The sequence below is a fragment of the Abramis brama genome (genome assembly GCF_963993115.1).
Source record: "Abramis brama genome assembly, chromosome: 15".
NCBI classification, from domain to species: domain Eukaryota; kingdom Metazoa; phylum Chordata; class Actinopteri; order Cypriniformes; family Leuciscidae; genus Abramis; species Abramis brama.
Window position 1 is genome coordinate 21641191 of NC_139977.1, and position 18248 is coordinate 21659438.

The 18248-nt window shown below is 36.8% G+C and overlaps 1 protein-coding gene across 2 annotated transcripts in view; it reads right to left on the bottom strand.

The window, feature by feature from the left end:
- Nucleotides 1-1362: 1362 nt before the first annotated feature.
- tnksa (tankyrase, TRF1-interacting ankyrin-related ADP-ribose polymerase a) overlaps nucleotides 1363-18248 on the bottom strand; it is a 110389-nt gene continuing 93503 nt past the window's right edge. For both annotated transcript variants that reach the window (XM_084136403.1, XM_084136402.1), the window contains 11 exons: nucleotides 15794-15903; nucleotides 13101-13289; nucleotides 12321-12558; nucleotides 8840-8922; nucleotides 5874-5994; nucleotides 5658-5755; nucleotides 4801-4875; nucleotides 4573-4678; nucleotides 4202-4388; nucleotides 3100-3256; nucleotides 1363-2991 (listed from right to left, as the gene is read on the bottom strand). In XM_084136403.1, the coding sequence (XP_083992529.1) occupies nucleotides 2905-2991; nucleotides 3100-3256; nucleotides 4202-4388; nucleotides 4573-4678; nucleotides 4801-4875; nucleotides 5658-5755; nucleotides 5874-5994; nucleotides 8840-8922; nucleotides 12321-12558; nucleotides 13101-13289; nucleotides 15794-15903 (1451 nt within the window). In that variant the 3' untranslated portion in view covers nucleotides 1363-2904. The remainder of the gene's footprint in view (nucleotides 2992-3099; nucleotides 3257-4201; nucleotides 4389-4572; nucleotides 4679-4800; nucleotides 4876-5657; nucleotides 5756-5873; nucleotides 5995-8839; nucleotides 8923-12320; nucleotides 12559-13100; nucleotides 13290-15793; nucleotides 15904-18248) is intronic.

Consider the following 18248-nt stretch of genomic DNA (forward strand, 5'->3'; position numbering starts at 1 on the left):
ATCACACAAACAGGGTTGCCACTTGCCAGCGTTTGACCAATGAATCTCCATATTAATTTCACGACCTTTCCAGCCATTTATGGCTGAATTATGGTTTTTAATTCAGACGGATTCACTAATGAATTATTCAGACAATTTTATGAAGACGTTCAAATGATTAGTTGAAAAAAAAAAAAAAACCCGACATGACTGAACAACAAAATGGAACACCAATGCTACTCTACACAAAAGCGATTAGGATTGAATATTTCAAAGCAGAGCATAAGAACATGCATATTAGTAACTTCCATTTTAAAATTACCTGATATTTCCATGACTTTCCATGAATGCAGCTGCACTGTAGGCCTACTTCACAAGGGTTCAGTAAAGTGTGGCTCTGCCAACTCTCACACGCAGTCGACACTTTCCACACGCTCTCACACCACACAACCATTTTCTTACCCAGAGAAAAATCGCGAAGCAAAGAGGACACTGACACTAACTGACAGACAAGACTGAGCAGGTTACTTCTGATATGAAAAAAAAATTCTCAGCTCTCAGATTCTGTCAATTAAATTCAAACAACAAATACCGTTTTGGCGCTTGTAAATGTGACGTGACAGATCGCTCTAGCGCCTCAGTTCAAGCGGCACGTAAACCGATCTTACTCTTTACTACTAGTTAAACACGAATGAACAAAAGCAGCTATGTTGAAAGATATAGTACAAGTATATATGCCTCATACATAATATCGATCAATCAGTGTTTTTCAACCACCGAAAGAGGTCAATAAAACAGCAGGAGAACAATTGTCTCATACATTACATTTAGCATACCTCAGGAAAGCCATTTAAAAAAAATAACTATAGAAGAGCATTTAGCTAAATATGTGCATTATATTATATATTTATTATATTTTTACTTATGTCAAAAGTAAAAAAAAATAACGCATTATATTTAATTAAATTTGTTATTTTTAACCTTTAATAATACCAGCTCACAGGGCTCTCTGTTTACAGCTTTAGGTGAGATTTTTACCTATTTATCCAAATGAGTCAATATTGAATCAAGATCGGAATCAAATCACAAGAATTGAAATCATGAAATTTGTGTCAAGCTATAATAAAAACAGTAGCCTACAAGTCATTGTACCATGTAAACATTGTAACATGTTGTCACTAAACTTTGTTAAAATTCTGTTTAGTTACAATTACACTTATTGTGATGCACGTTTTTTTTACCCCCCCCCCCCCATCCAATTGTACTGTAAACTGTAAGTATTTAATAATAAAAATATTACCTAATATTATTTGATTTACTATACTATAATTGATAAGGAAACTGAATAAGGGTTCAAGCAAGTGTGAAAAAAGAGAGAGCAGACAGTATTTATGACGTACTTTATTAAGACCATTTTACATGATTGAGTGTTTGATTAATCCGCAGATGGCTTACGGTAGACAAGCCGTTTCTGATTAAATTTCACAGGAAGATGGAAATAAAATAAAAACACAGTTCAGAGAATTGAGAAATAGTTCAGGAGTTAATCTCCCACGTGTTGGCTTGAGGGGAGCAGTGGCCATGTCTGTGCTCATACTACTAAGAGGAGAAGCTCTCTCTATCTCTCTCTCTCTCTGGATTGAACACAGAGAGTCCAAGAGTAAGGCAGATGTCCTCCAGTACACGTGTACAGAACAACAAACTACACCTGAGCAAAGCAACCAAACCATGAGACTTCCAGAGGTAGAGCCATGTCCTTCATTTCATTCTGTAACATGAATGCTGATATCAGTAGTGTGTAACAGTTAAAATGTTACGGACACCCTCGTAAAAGAGGGGACGTTTCTCTGACCCCAGAGAAACAGGACTGGAATGAACAAGATTTAGGAATTCCCGTGGTTGTGATCCAAAACAAGCCAAAAGCAAAAGGAACGACTTCCAAAGCGGAGTCACATGGTCGTCTGAAAATATTGAAGAAAAGATCTGAAAGCAAAAATTCCCACTTCCTTTACAGTACTACAGTAATAAAACCCCACTCTGAATCAGTAAACAACATTAAAAGCTATACAAAGGCATTGTCCGTTACACAACCTGTACATTACTGGAATTTTTTTTAACCTATGTCTTTTTTTATTTTGAATAACTTAAGTCCTGCTTAAAAGTGCAATTTTTTTTAAAAGATTCATTTTCAGATTATGCTATGACAATGGAATGGGACATTCTGACCAGTGTTCCTGTGCAAAGATATGTAAAAAATGTGTAAAAAAAACAAAACAAAAAACAAAACAAAACAAAAAAATAATAATAATTTTGCTATTTTGTGGTCAAAGGCTTTTTGAATAGTTCTGGTCTCTGCAACAACATTCTTTTTGCTTTAAAACCCCTCTAAGGCTTTTTTTAAACAACAATGCATAAAGAAAAAAAAAACACAACAATGAGATTTTCTGGGTCTTTAGTGAACTTCAATAATGGAAAGGAGGATTGCTGAAATGTCAGATCCTTTGAGACGTGGTCTGTTATTGTGAATCACATTGATGAAAATAAAATGGGTAATTAATCACAGTACTAGTAAAACCGTTTCAAAGAAAGTAAGCTAATGCTTGAACAGTGTTAGATCACGTAAAATGACAGGGAAGAGGTCACTTGTTGTCTTTCACGGAGCAGTCCTTTCACTGAGCCCTGAAGCAACGCTGTGGCCTATGTCCTGACCTTTGACCTGAAGAGGAGGTCCAAGACGCGGCCAGCCAAGGCAACTCTTTCTTGTAAACACTCACGAGGACAGAAATGGAGCATAACTGCAAATTAAAGAGGCAGTGCAGAGGGTTACGGGTGAGTGAACATGAGGAGGCGTCTGTGGATGTGTGTGAAATGTCTGGGTAACAGTCTGAGTGTTTTGCAGGGCCGCTGATCTGGGACCCGCGTAGACTAGGACTTCTGCTCCGCCGCTGCTGGGGAAGGAGGTGTGCTGTCTGGCTTGATGATCTGGTATGTGATGAGGTACTCTGGGTAGGCCTGCAAAAACACCAAAATTGGAAACAAACTGAATATCTACTACCTTAAATATTTGTTTTAATGTTGTGCGATTGTATTTTCAGTTGTTAAACATCTGAGCCCTCTCACCTGTTCTCCTCGGTAGATGACATATTCGGCGTAGGCTAGGCCGTTGACGCTGGGTCGGCCGATGACGGAATGGTGCCCTGGAGGAGCGTGGGCCATCTTCATGGCACTGAATTGTAAGAAGGATTTACCCAAAGTCACCCGGCAAAACAGCATCTGCCTGCAAACAGCACAATTATATTTGCAATAAATAAAACTATAACATTATGTTTTAATGAAATTATAATAATAATAAATATAAATTATAATTTTTAAATTATAATTATTACAGTATAATTCATCATATATTAATTAAATAATTTAAAATAAAAACAGCATTTGAAAAAAAAAAAAATAATATAATTAATACAATTATTTTAAAAATAATAATAATTATATCATTTGTTATATATACAGATTTATATTTATAATTACAATATAATTTACAATACACTAATAATTTTGGAAACCTTTGAGCTTTCTGCACACTGAATAGGACATGTATGAAAGCTTATGTGTAAATAAATTATTACATAGTAGTAGCCTACATCCATGGATAGTTTTAGATTAATTCATTTTAGTAATTAGAATTTTAATCAGTGTTCATGATTGTAATTATATACAGTGTCTGATTTTCTTTACACTTCTGTACAATAAACACTTGTACTAAACCTGTTGAGAAGCACTGGATTACAGGATAGACAGCACCATCAGCTGGTCATTTAGGGTAAGTACTCCTGTTTTATCATTGATAAACAACAAATCATATTGAGAGCTAATCTAAGATTTTTTGCAACAAACTTCCGTGTTCTGTAAAACAGGTTGCATCGCTTCCAGTTCAGGTCGTTTGTAAGTGCTTTGTAAAATATAGAGCCGTTTTACTCAAGATACCTTCATAGGAGCCAGCAAAAATGAACATAACCGGTGTCCATGCATAAACAGATTAATTTCTAAAAAAAAAAATGTTTCTTCTTCTCCCTAACATCCGGATATTAAGATCAAATAAAATGGCAACAATAAAAAGAACTAGCTAGAAGTTCTTTTAGTTACTAGCTAGTTACTTGCTAGCTGATAATGGATATCGCCATCAGACTCAAAAAATGGGAAGAATCAGATGTGCATGTACCTGTGACAGATGTAACAGGAGCGGTCTTTATGTGTGGGGCAGCCCGTCCCTCCTCCGATGCCGTACACATACTGGTTGCTTTTCGAGGAGTTCTCTGCAAAGTAGATCCCTGCCCCAAACATCCCCCCTATGTAGGCGTGCCTCTCATCAAACCCTTTATGGATGATGGCGTTGATGAATGGTGACCCTTGTAGATGAAGAAAAAGGAAGTTGATTATTCTTATGTAAAAACTGGAAAACTGAGATAACATTGTTTGAAAGAAGCTTTTGAGTCTGATATGGGAGAAAAAAGGTTCTTTTGTAGCTTGAACTTTCCCAAATAGCTTTTTAAAACAGGCCATTCATCTCGTGACCGTGAGCTGGAGCAGTACCGTGAAAGAGCATGCGCTCGTTGTGGTGGTTGTGGTTCTCGTCTGCGATCTCCTTCTGCCTGTGTGAGTATCGCTCCCTCAGCTTCTTGTTCACCACCTTCTGAATCTGTACCGACATTGTACAAAGTTGACATCGTTGCTTAGATGTTCATCAAACATTTGAACCATAAACTAACTAATCAAACGCGTCTAGAATGAATAGAAAAGAAAATCGAAAAATGCACTCACCTTCAGGATGTTGTACCTGCTGAAGACACCCCCCGCATTGCCACCATCCCTGTGCTCTCTGATCGTACTTTGCAGCTGTAAACAAAAGCATAATTGTTTGTTACATGCTATGTTACATAAAAACATCTATTAAAGACCACGCAGCCCTTCATAGGGTAAAATAAAATATTAAATAATGTTATATATGAGAGCTAACTAACTTATCTTAAGTAACTTAAGGCTAAATAAGTTATCCAAGATTAAAATAATAGCTTACACACTAAAATAAAAAAAATAACTATAACTATAAAATACACAAAATTAATAAAATAAAATACACTAAAATAAAAAATAAAATCAGTTATATCACACCAAAGAAAAATAAAATAAGATTACAATAGGTTATGACTATTAAAAAGTTACTTATCACACACTAAAATAAAAGACTAACTAGTCGCACACTAAAAAAAAAAAAAAATAGGACTACAAGCAAGTTATATAAGACTATATATATGTAATAACTTTTACTGCAAAGTAAAATTGATAAAATAAGACCACAAACAGGTTATATACTGTAAGACTATAAGTTGTAACTTGTTGCACACTAACACCACTAAAACCATATTCATCACAAAAAAACTGTATGATCAAGAAAAATATTTAGTTTAGTTAATTTAGTTGTTGAAGGTTGTTAATACATGTTTAATTGCATATTACCACTAAATAAATAAAATAAATATACACATAAATAAAGCCTAAAAATATCAGCATAATCAGCATCTAGTACAAGAACTATCCATTTTATAATCTGGAATATTATTTCACATGCTTTGGAAGGAAAAGGCTCCTAGATCTGCTGATTTGGAGTGCACTCTCACCTCCTCCTCTACTGACTGAAACTCTTTGTCATCAGGTGCCAGGTCGATCAGCACCGTGCCTTGACTCGCACAGTGGAATGTCAGGTATGGGTTGGCACCTGTTAGGAAGCACACCAACACATAAAACTATAAGTTACCTCAGTGCACCGTGGTTTGCTTAGTCATGAACAGATGGTGTTTAAGAGAGAAGCTGGAGCTAAACGCTTCTGAGCTGACCTTGTTGACCACCCAGCAGCCTCTCAATGCCTTTGATGAGTTTGTGTCTGTGCCCGTATGCGTTGATCCCGATCTCCTTGAGCTCCTCGTGCCCCATGTCAGCCAGCACATCGAGCGAAATCTAATACAACAAGTGAACACCAATCAGAACAAGGGAAAGTGAAGTAGTCTGCAGGCACAACCAATCACATAAAGGTGCAATTAAAAGCTTTCCTGTAGCTCAAACAGTAGAGAGTTGGTGCTTGCAACGCCAAGGTAATGGGTTCGATTCCCAGGGAACGCAAGACCTGATAAGAATGTAAATGTGCACCTTGCAATGCAATGCAAGTCGCTTTGGATAAAAGTGTCTGCCAAATGCATAAATGTAAATGTAAATTAAAAATGGCATTAAGCATCTCATTTCAAGTCCAATTTCAACTGCATCAAAAACAGCCAACAGTGCAATTTTTCATTTTCTCAGCGTGTTGGTATGTGAAACTTCCTCCTACTGAGATGATAAACTCTTATAGCCGCAGGAGGCTTGGATGGATAGTATCGCATGTGACTCATAACACAAAGAATGATTATTGCCGAATATGCCTCCTACACGGTACAAAGCAGACAAAAGCAAACATGCAGATGGCGATTTGGGCATGCTAGACTGAGGCAGGGAGCCGTTGAGCCAGCGTGTCTCTTACAGAGAGCATTAAGGTTTAATCACACTGGACTAAGCATGTGAAATTATATTGGGTTTCAATGAATATGGCCAAACTGATATATATTTTGAGCATAAGAGACTTCTTTCAAAAATATACAAAAAAATCATACTTAAAAAGTGTGAATGAGCCCTCATCACCCTTGACTCAGCCTCAGCCTGTGTAATCTCAAACTCTCACACTCTCAGTTCCAATGGCCCACTTATTGGCAATGCATCACATCTATGATAGCTCTGTCAAAAGCCATTAGCCCAGGAGCTGCCAACTGCCCCCTCTCTCTCTCTCTCTCTCTCTCTCTCTCTCACTTCAATCGATAGGACTCGCAGGACTGGCCATTATAGCAGTGAAGGTGTGATGGTCACAGCTGGAAAGATTCCATTTCTCTTTAATTCTTTTGGTGAAGTTTTCATTTGTGCCAAAGCTGAAAAAGAACTGCAGCAGATTTACTACAGACTAGTGCAAAACCTTCAAAAACCGACTAACCGACTAAATCAAGGACGATAAATATAAAAGTAACTATAACTAGAAAGTTTTAATCATCATTTTAATTCTATGAGAATAGGGAAGTCCACATTCACAACTATATATATATATATATATATATATATATATATATATATATATATATATACACACACACACACAACAGCTGATAAACGACAAAAACATTGATAGCCAATAAAAATGTTCCTGACTTTGTAGAGTTTAAGCATTTAAAGCAGCAGACAACATAACTTATAATTATAATAACTTCTAAATATAATAAGCGCTTATAATAAAAAGAACTTTATCGTGCATGGGTATGAACGCAAATACATTTACAGTTATAGTTATCCTTGTTGGTGTTAGTAGACAAGTTATGAAACGAGTTATGAACATTTCACGAGTTATGAAAATTACGTGATCTAGGACCTTTATTCAGTGCATGCCACTGTAAAGACTGCAAGTCTATCCCTCAGCCTTGTTTTCATCAGTGTTAAATTCAATATGGCGTCTACCCCGATTAAGGTCTATGGTTTTTAACCTGGTTTTGTTTCGGTCCCTGATTGGATGAGTTTATTAGGTGGCGTTTACATTAGACAAATTCTTGCGTTAAGCAAGAACAGCAAAGTTCATGGTGGGATGCTCAAAAAACCCAACCAAAATGTCCACTTGAATGTGTGTGGCGTTAACAGTAGTGCTTTTAAACAGATGAATTTAAAGACACAGCTGTCCAAAATGGTTTTACCATGCAAACTAATAATTAAAAAGTAAAATATCAAACGTAAAACATTAGAACATAAGAATGAACTAGACAACCTCATTAATTACTAGTCAATTAGTGGACTAGTCAGCTGGTCAACCAGCATGACGCATCTCTATTCAAAAGGAAATGGTAATGCAGCAGACATACAGAAGACATCTAAAAATGACAAATATTTGCATGCTGCCCTTCTGACGGCTCTAGTAAAGTGAGGAGACGGCTCTAGTAAAGTGAGGAGACAACTCTAAACTGTGCCGAGGCTTATATCAGATGCGTCTAATGACGGCATTGGTGCGCGTATGAGATCTGAGAGCGTGTCCTCAATCTCATTTGCACTCAAGTCTGTCGCACCGTCTCTGCAAAACTGTTGCCTCTTCATGCTCCATCTCCCATAAGCACAGCGAGGCAGAATAAGATGGAGAGCGAGCAGACGAGTGAGTCACTGTGAGACAGATGAATGCGTCTTACTAAAGCCACAATCAGAACTGATTTCAGCCCCTCACATCAAGCGCTCTTCCCAGCTGGTGGCCGCCAAGACCATTTCTGTTCATCTATGTGCAAATGAGTGGCGGGTCTGGCACAGCGTGCCAATCGCGTCCCACGGCTCACCCTCACTGAGTCGAAGCCGAGAAGAAGAAAAGCCAGAGGAACAACAGTCCTGAGCTCAGTGTGAGGGAGCGGCACAACTGTATTAATCAAAAGAAGAGGCGTAGAGGTCAGACCCATCACCCAGGATCTCTCACAACTATAAAGATCGGGAGACGCTAGTAATCTCACAGCTTCCGGCTGAAGAGGAGATGACTGGAAATTATAAAGACAAGGTGCTGATAGAGAGTATATTGAAAGGAGATAATACGAGGCCACAGATGTCATCGCATTTACATAACTTTGACGAGAAGGGCCTAGGGTTCTCTTCAGGAAACAACAGCAGGCCTCTCTACATGGGACAGCTGGCAATTTAATGTGTCGAGTGGAACTGATGAGATTGAGATGACTGAAATTGATTTGATCCTAGGAAGTGACCTTACCTGTTCCCGCTCAAAAATATCCCGCAAATGCTCCAAACACAAACTCTTCAAGAACTGATTGATGTTCATATCCAGAATTGTAACTATAGAGAAAAACAAAAACATCATATCTCATAGAACTATAATCAAACATGTAGGGCTTAATTACATTTAGGTTTAGGGTTAACCAACAATTACACATATAACTACTATATATATATATATATATATATATATATATATATATATATAAAACTTTCATAAACTCATTAACCCTCTGGTGTTCTTCGGACCAAATGGTCCCAAAATGTTTAAATAAAAAAATGTATAAAATCATAGCTTCATCGGAATGGTCCGAAATTTGGTGACTTTGTTGGTACTTGGTATATGAACACCCAAAAAAATTGGCGACAGGATTTGAATAGTCTAAGTGGTTGTAAAAAAAATAGTCACACTCAAGGTCTTCGGGACCAAATGGTCCGCCATAGGAAATGAATGGGAAATTGGCAAAAATGTGAAAATACAGAGTTTTTTTGTGCGTACAATATACAAATCAGCCACGATCCAGAAAAAAAGCACACAACAGTGAAGGGGTGAATCTATAAAACATCAAGAGTGCAAAACAGACACATCCACACACACACACACACACACAAACACACTTTTATACACATACACACAAATAAATTCAGATTACAAAAATCTGTTTTGAATTTTTAAAAATCACAGCTTCATCGGAATGTTACGAAACTAGGTGACTTTTATGGTATTAGGTATGTGAACACACAAAAAATATTGAGGTCATGATCCAAGCATGCTAAGTGGTCATCACACTTCTGCTCTTTGGTCAAAAATGACCCCCATAGGAAATGAATGGGAAATTGTCAAAAATATGAAAACACAGAGGTTTTTTTGCGCATACAATCTACAAATCAGCCAGGATGCAGAAAAAAAGGACTCAACAGTGAAGGGGTGAATCTCTAAAACATCAAGAGTGCAAAACAGACACATCCACACACACACAAACACACTTTTATACACATAAACACTAATAAATTCAGATTACAAAAATCTGTTTTGAATTTTTAAAAATCACAGCTTCATCGGAATGTTACGAAACTAGGTGACTTTTATGGTATTAGGTATGTGAACACACAAAAAATATTGAGGTCATGATCCAAGCATGCTAAGTGGTCATCACACTTCTGCTCTTTGGTCAAAAATGACTCCCATATAGGAAATGAATGGGAAATTGTCAAAAATATGAAAACACAGAGTTTTTTTGTGCATACAATCTACAAATCAGCCAGAATGCAGAAAAAAAGGACTCAACAGTGAAGGGGTGAATCTCTAAAACATCAAGAGTGCAAAACAGACTAAATCTGTTCAGGCCAAAATCACTAGAATACGCAAGCCTTTCTACAGAGAGCTGTATATCCACTAGTGGTAAAAATGTGCTATTGCGTGATAAAAATGCTCAGTGTGTCCACCAGGTGGCGCCCATCTCATTTCAAAAATGGCTTTCATGAGGCCTAGGCTTGACTCTAAAATGAAATACAGCTTTAATAAAAATAAAATAAAAATTATATATATATAAAAAATTTCTATTATATTCAATGGGAAAAAATGGGTCATAATTATTGCATAAATATTAATTATAAATCATAAAATTATCTCAAAACACCAAAAAAGAAAAGAAAAAATATTATAAAAAACAAGTAAAAAAAAAAAAATGATGATTTTTTTTAATAAATATTATTCCCACCCTCCCGGACCATTTGGTCCCGAAGGTCTTGAGTGTGACTCTGAAATGAAGGACACCAGAGGGTTAATATGTCAATTGTTTTTAGATTGATGAGAGAAAGCCCATTAGGAAAATGCCTTGTACATTGTATTCTGAAAAGTTTTGTTCTGTAATGTTTTTTTTTTCCCATGTGTGCTTTGGTTTGCACATATTTGTGAATGATATGGACTGTTATATCATTTGGTTTGCTGGATATAGCAAATGATGACAAAATGAACGTATTAAACAAGATAAATGATGTATGCTTAATTTTGCGATAAGTATGCGATTAATCAAAATTTAAAAATTTGGTAGCACTTTATTTTATAGTCCTGTTCCATGTACATACTATGTTCTAATTATACTTATTAGAATTATATTATATATATATATATTTATTTATTTATTTATTCATTCTGTGTGATCACAGAATCTTTACAGCTACTGCCGGTATTTGAAAAATACACATTGCACACAAAATTGAAAACGGTATACCAGATGACCTGGTATATTGCACAGCACTGGTATGTAGTATTATATATTACTCCACCATGTATTATTATTATTATTATTATTACAAACAAACATTTCATAACGCATTTCACTAAGTTTTAACTGCTAACAGGTAGAAAGTTCTGCCCAGATAATCTTACTATAATTTCTGGGTTTTTTTTTATTATTATTATTTTTTTTTTTAAATAAACGTAAGACTAATGCTGGGTACACACCAAAAGATTTTTTACATCTTATAAGATTTTCAAAATGTGATAGACCACAAACATGAGGACAAAAAATCCTAGATTTAAGCATTTTGCTCCTATAGTGTGTGGTGTGCCATGATGTGAGAAAGACAGCACACCACACACAAACAGATTTTCAACCAGATTCTCGACTGTGAACATAGGAAATCTCGCAAAATCTCACGAGACTTCAGAATAAGCATGTCAGATGATATGCAGGAAGAAATTATGATGATAGTGTTTGGAATGATTTTCACAGAAAATTCACATAAAAAAAAAAACATTGTACCCACCATAACCTTTTATACAGAAATATATTCATTCTTTATTGTCTTTATTTATTCTTTATTGTATTTATTGTCTCTTTAGAAAAAGTTAGCCTATTTAATCCCTCAACCCTTATAACACTCAGCTTCCTGCATGTGTGCGTGTGTGTGTGTGTGTGAGAATGACCGTTTTCCCATCATCTCACTTTCTGATTGGATATTGTTTTGTTTCACGTGATAATCTCCAGAACGTGCGCGCGTTTGTCCTCGGGGTTCCCCCCACACATCAGGATTTCTGATCGTAAATATTAAACATGTTGAATATTTACGATTCGCGATCGGGGCGGCTCCGACGTTCTTCCGAGCAGGTTCGGACACTCTTAACACACCTCACACCAAGGGAAAATCTGATAAAATAATCTGTTGAACCATCAAGATAATCGGGACATAGCTAGGATTGTCGGAAGGGGGGAAATCGGCCCAAAATCAGCCCGATTATCTTTTGGTGTGTACCCAGCATAAGAGACTCTTGGTTATAATCCCATTACAGTTATTGTTCTTATCAGATATTATTACTTTTGTTAGCATTTCAACTTATATATAGCATAATTTCTTAATTTTAAACTGAAATTTTATATCCAACAACAAATGTTTTATTTTATTTATTTTTATCAGACATTAATTAGTTGCAGACCTACACATGATCTACTTACTTTCTCCCTCCTTCCTCTCTGATCCAGTAGCCCCATCAGCGGGGCCTGAGGCTCCAGGTACAGCCAGCTCTGCCAGGGGCCCGGCCAGATTGTCTATGCTGCTGGCGGCGGACAGGCAGGAAGGTGTGGATGCTGGAGAGATGACAGAGGCACTGACCACCGTAGCCTGGGGCTTGAAACAACTAGGCAGCGCTTCAGGGGGCATGGCATCAATCAGCAGCGCCCGGATATCATCAGCCTAGAGATCAGAGGGAAAAAACTCCATAAGAAATCTGTGTCTGGTCAGTTTTAAATACAACTAAAATCATCTAATATTCGTGTTACAGTAGCATGCCACATGGGCGCAGGGATAAATTAGACGGTAGTTGTAACATAGCATTAGTTTGGCTTCTTGGTCTAGAATTGGACAATAAAAGAAGAGAACAGCTGTGTCATTAGCACCTGGCATGAGCACAGCCACAAGAGCCCAATTAGTAAAGGTTATGGTAGATTTACCATTTGCTTCGCACAAGCCTGAACACAGGGGATATGGGTTTAAACACCTCAGCTCATGTGTTTAGAAGATAAATGTCCCAATTTCTCAGGATAGTCTATGCCACCTGAACCATATGAGATCTTACAGCCAGATCAAATAGTCCTACAGAGCATGAAACTTTTATAGATGTTGGGTTTAAACTGGTCTATGTTTTGACATGCAAATCTGTAGCTCTGTTTAATGAATGGCAATTTATAAATATGTGCTTTGACGTCCATGTGAAAGGTATCTTCTAAAGACATTACCGTCGCTAAGTCCAGCGGCGTCTGTCCCTCCTGGTTCTTCATGGTGGGGTCGGCCCCATGAGCCAGCAGAAGAGCGCAGAGCTGCGTACGGCCCTTCTGTGCAGCCTCGTGGAGGGGCGTGAAGGCCCATTTATCAGTGGCATTTACACAGGTGTTGAATTTGATCAGCAGGGCCGCGATATCCACATGCTGGAAGGGAAGACAGAGGCTTATTAACAAAATTAATGTACAATATATAATCTTTAAAGCCTTTATGTTAATTTAAAAAAAATAAGCATAGACCTTTCTATAGAAGATCTGCTTTGGTGTAAAAGTTTGCCTGGTTTTAGACTTCATATACTGGATTGTCACCAAGTTGTATTTTTAAAGTGGTCCATACCACTCTTCTAAAGCTTTGCGTAAATAACAAACCGAAATGTAAACTGTCATCGATTTAAAATATAGACATCCTCCCTAGCGCTACTTGGCAAGTGAATGAGAAAAGTAGCTATGTTCCATTTGAGAATCTAATTACTCTTTTGAGTGAATCAATTGATTCAAAACAATCATATGATTTACTCAAAATAATCAAAGAATCCTTTTTTCACCCCTTTTTTTATAAATCAGTTGATAAAATCAGTATAAAATGATTTGTTCATGAATTAGACAAACAATTTTCGTGTTCAAATCATTTCGTGATCAGGTGGTAGTGGTTAATAGCTGACTGGAGGATAACATTTTTCATACAATGATCTTTTTCACACCAGCATTTTTTTTTTTAAAGACCACCCAGTACCAACATTTTTTATCATTTTCACAAATTATCACTTTCATGGCCCCAAGAATATTTTGTTGTATGAATATCTGAACATATAATATATAAAAAATGCATTCTTTTTTTTTTATCAACACTTTAATGTGGGTAAGTTTTATTTAAAAAAAAAAAGCAACATTTTGAACAAAAAGCTGAAAAATTCACGTTTTTGTCAAAGACTGCATCCGGATTGGATTCAGAACGATGGATTTTCAAAACAGAAAACACAGATCCAGTAGATCGAGTCCATCAACACTCCCAAAGCTTCACAGCCCTATAGCTCATACTGAGTCAACATTTCAGTCGGTAACGTTAGGCAGTTTTGATTTATATGGTGTTTAATGTTTGAAGATCGCGTTAGCTTACAAGTGTGCAAGTAATGCATCTATCGCTGGTTTCTGTTTCTTCACCTGTGTTTTTGATCCGGAGATTCTGTACTCTTTCAGAAGATGCGTAATAGCGCTCACTACTGTATAACAATGAAAACATGGATTCCCGGAAAAATCTGTCAATGGCGGGGAAAGAGTTAAATACTATTACATTTTGAATTTAGTTTTAATTTTAGTAATTTGTATGTGCTTTTGTTATTTTTATTACTTTTGGATTTTTTTATTTAATTTCAGTTTTTGTTTTGATTCAGTGTTTTATTCCAGTTTTAGTTTTATTTCAGTTAGTAATATTAGCACTTCCGCTTTAACTTATTATCTAATATTTATATTTTACTTTACATATTTCAAATAACTATTTTGTTTTTAAATACTTTTAGTTGTAGTTAACAATAACAGCACTGAGGTTGACACCATGAGGATGACTAAATAATTGTAATTTTTGGGTGGACTATCCCTTTAAATGGCATATGAGAAACATTCTCACTACCAATGGAAAGCACAGAACAAAACAAGCTTGGGTTTTGGCCAACTCAAGAGTTGTGGTTTGCAGTGTGTGTGGCTGAGCTTGTCCTGAGCCGCCCTCCCATCAGCAGCAGTGACTGTATGGAACTGCGATCAGCTGCCTGTGTTTGCCGAGCGCTGACAGCCTCTACACAAACAGGCTGCATATGAACAGAGGGAGGCGCACTCAAGGTCAGCCAGCATCGGCCGGCCGCCAGCTCTCCTCTAGCCAATCAGAAAAGCTTGGGCCACCTGCCACTCCGGTTGCAGCCAATCAGAATCTCCCCGCTCCAGTCACAGAGGTCCTGTTTCTTGGACAGCAGCGTATACGAGTGTGGTCGAGGGCCGGAGTCAGGCTAGTTCTGATCCAGCATGTTTATGTAACCGCAATCTGCTCCCATCCATCTGCATGGTTTAATCACATCCCTTTATACCTCCACAGGGCAAATACCTTCAACTACCATCACCTAAAATGAGTTTCTCTGAATTCGCTTGATTTGATTTCCAGAAATCCCGTATTAGAAGAGTTCTGAGCAGTGCGGATTAAGGCTCGCAAATGGCATCATCTCGGCATCTGGGTTGTTCGCGAGTGGAAATGCAACTGAAACCACCTGAAAGAATCAGGAGCCGCAGTGACTCATTAAAAGTGCATAAGCCAAGGTTCTGTTGGCAGAGCAAACACAGATGTCCAAACACTTTTTGCATACAGCCACACACTGATTTTCTCAGTCACAGGAAGTGAAAACAAAGTGCTGTATCAGAGCACAGAGGGGTTCAGGTGTAGCTTTGCACTTGTTCTGAGAGGGGAAAAGCCCTCGTGTTTAGTTTTCAGGAGCACATACATGGATTATTCAGCATCTACATCTGTTTGTGTGTATCTGAGGTACCCACAGCACAGTTTCCTGCCAGACCTGGCATGACCGGAGGCACGACATGTGTCGGCTTAACAGATGGCTGTATGTAGTCCCAGTCTCACTGAAATACTCTTTTTAATCAGCAATTGCACTCACCCCGTACGAGGCTGCGTTGTGGAGGGGGATAAGGCCACCTTTGTCCTGCGCGTTGACATCCGCCCCATGCTCAAGTAAATACTCTGCTACCTCCAGATTGTTATAGCCAGCTGTGGAGAAAAAGATGCAAAGAAATGTAAATCCATCTGCCCATGAACCATCTGTTATCATCAAACTCAAGTCACCAATCCATATCACATGTATGGATAGAGTGTATAGAGTATAGTATAGAGTGTTTTTGAAACTTTGAGACTTGAAAACTTTTTTTTCCACTGTGTTTTATATTGAGTACGTCCTTTAATAATGGCCATAAATTATAAAGTGGTTAAGAGGAGTGTGCCATTGAGAATTATTACAAACCTGAACACCGTGAAATCAAATTTACATGAGGATGAAGATCACATTTACATCTAAATGATAATTAATCCACATGGACCCAAACCCCAAATTGTAGCTAAAAACTGCTTAAATCATCTGTTTTCAGTCAGATTTACTGAACTGATTTTTTTTTTTTTTGCTTCATTACAACCTGCTTTTTACTCTGTGGGTAAAAAGGTTTATAATGCACATTTTCCACAGAGTTCAGTGGTAAAAATTGCTCAGAAACTTAACTTCACTAGGCTGTTTATCACATATCACAATGTAATTGTTTTTAAAACCTTCATACACCAGTGTTGTTATTGATGATTAAAACAAACCTTTAATATATTAAAAATCATTTTCATTCATTGAAATAAAACTAAAAAAAATATATATATTAGATGAAAAACAAACTTAATTTATTTTTTTTTTTTAAATGTTGCCTTAGCAACTAACTGAAATATTTGACTAAAGTAATAAAATGACTAAAACTAGAGCTAACTAGAAATATAAAAAAGAAATAAAAATGACAAAAGCACAAAATTACTAAAACTTGAATAAAACATTACGAAAACTAAAATGGAAATATAAAAATATAAGCTAATTCAAAATATGAATAATTATTATAATAGTATATAAGTACTAAAATTGAAATTACAATAAGGCAAAACAGAAATATAAAAAATATAAAAATGACAAAAGCACATAACAAAATGACTAAAATTAAAATATAAAATAATAGCTAATTCAAAATATGAGTAAATATTATAATAGTATATAAATAACACTATTCCAGCCCATATTCATAGATCATAGTTTTTCCCCTCCTCAGACTTTTAGCCAATTTATTAATGGTTCCCAAATTCAGATTGTTTGTCTTGGCTGATATCTCATTGCCACAGCCTCTACATAGGTCTATTGGAATTCCCACCATCACCATCTCATTGAAATATACTCTATTCCTATCTTCAAAACTCAATTAAACTCAATTAATTAAACTCTCTTTAGGCAGTGTTATTGGAATCTTTATGCGCTGACTCCTTCTGATAGCAATTATATTTATTAGTCGGTGCAAAGTGGAGATAGAGTGTTTTCTGTCGCTGCAGATAAGCTAGAAGACTCAATCTGTCAGCCAACCTTTGGCACTGAACAAGTTGACGCAGACCAAAAACAACCAGACACTACTATTTTAAGGTTTAACTGTCTTCCTTTTTCCTTTCCCTCTCACTCTCGCTCCAGACGTACACGATTGCCTACAGGACAGTTACTTATTAAAGCCCTCATCATTACAGGCTGTAGCTCTCTAATAATGCACAAACCCAGCTTTGAGAACCTCACTAATGAGAACATGCTCTCTGTCTCACGCGTACACACTCCACCGCGTGTGCTGTGTTCATCAAACGCTTCTTGCAGGTTCTCCCAAAACTGCAGGCATTTTTAGCAGTGTTTCTCACTTCCTTCCCTTGAATATGACATCTGTTTGGCTGTACCGCTCTCTTTTCCTCTTATCTTCAAAAATGCAGATTTATTCTCATTAACACCATGATAAACATTAGGATTATTTTGAGTAAAAAAAAAACACATTTACAGTGTGGATATGGTGTCAGCATGTTGTAATGAAGTTGTGAAAAGTCAGCAGTCATTTTCCATATATGAGAGAAAGTGTAGACGGATCAGTGAAATGAGCTCAATGCTAGTGAGCGAAAACATGCTGCATTTCTGAATGGGGGGATTGGCATAAATATTTCATACTTTTAAGGATAAATAAAATGCCATTTTTTTATATATATATTACAGTAATACTACATAAAAAATAAAATGACATTTAATTTATCCATAAAATTTTCATTCCTTCACAAAAAAGATTAATTACAAATATAACTACATTAATAAATTTGATTGATGGGCAGACATTGCTAAATATTTAGCCCCTGGCTTTCACCTCAGGCCCCCTAAAACAGCCTTAAAATGACTCGCCAATCGTTAAAAAATTGCAAGACAAAGCCTCAGGATTTTCATGCACGAGATCCAACTATCCAGAACGAATAGATGCATCTTACGATTCTCCCCGCGGGCAAACGGCAGTCGAGTGGTG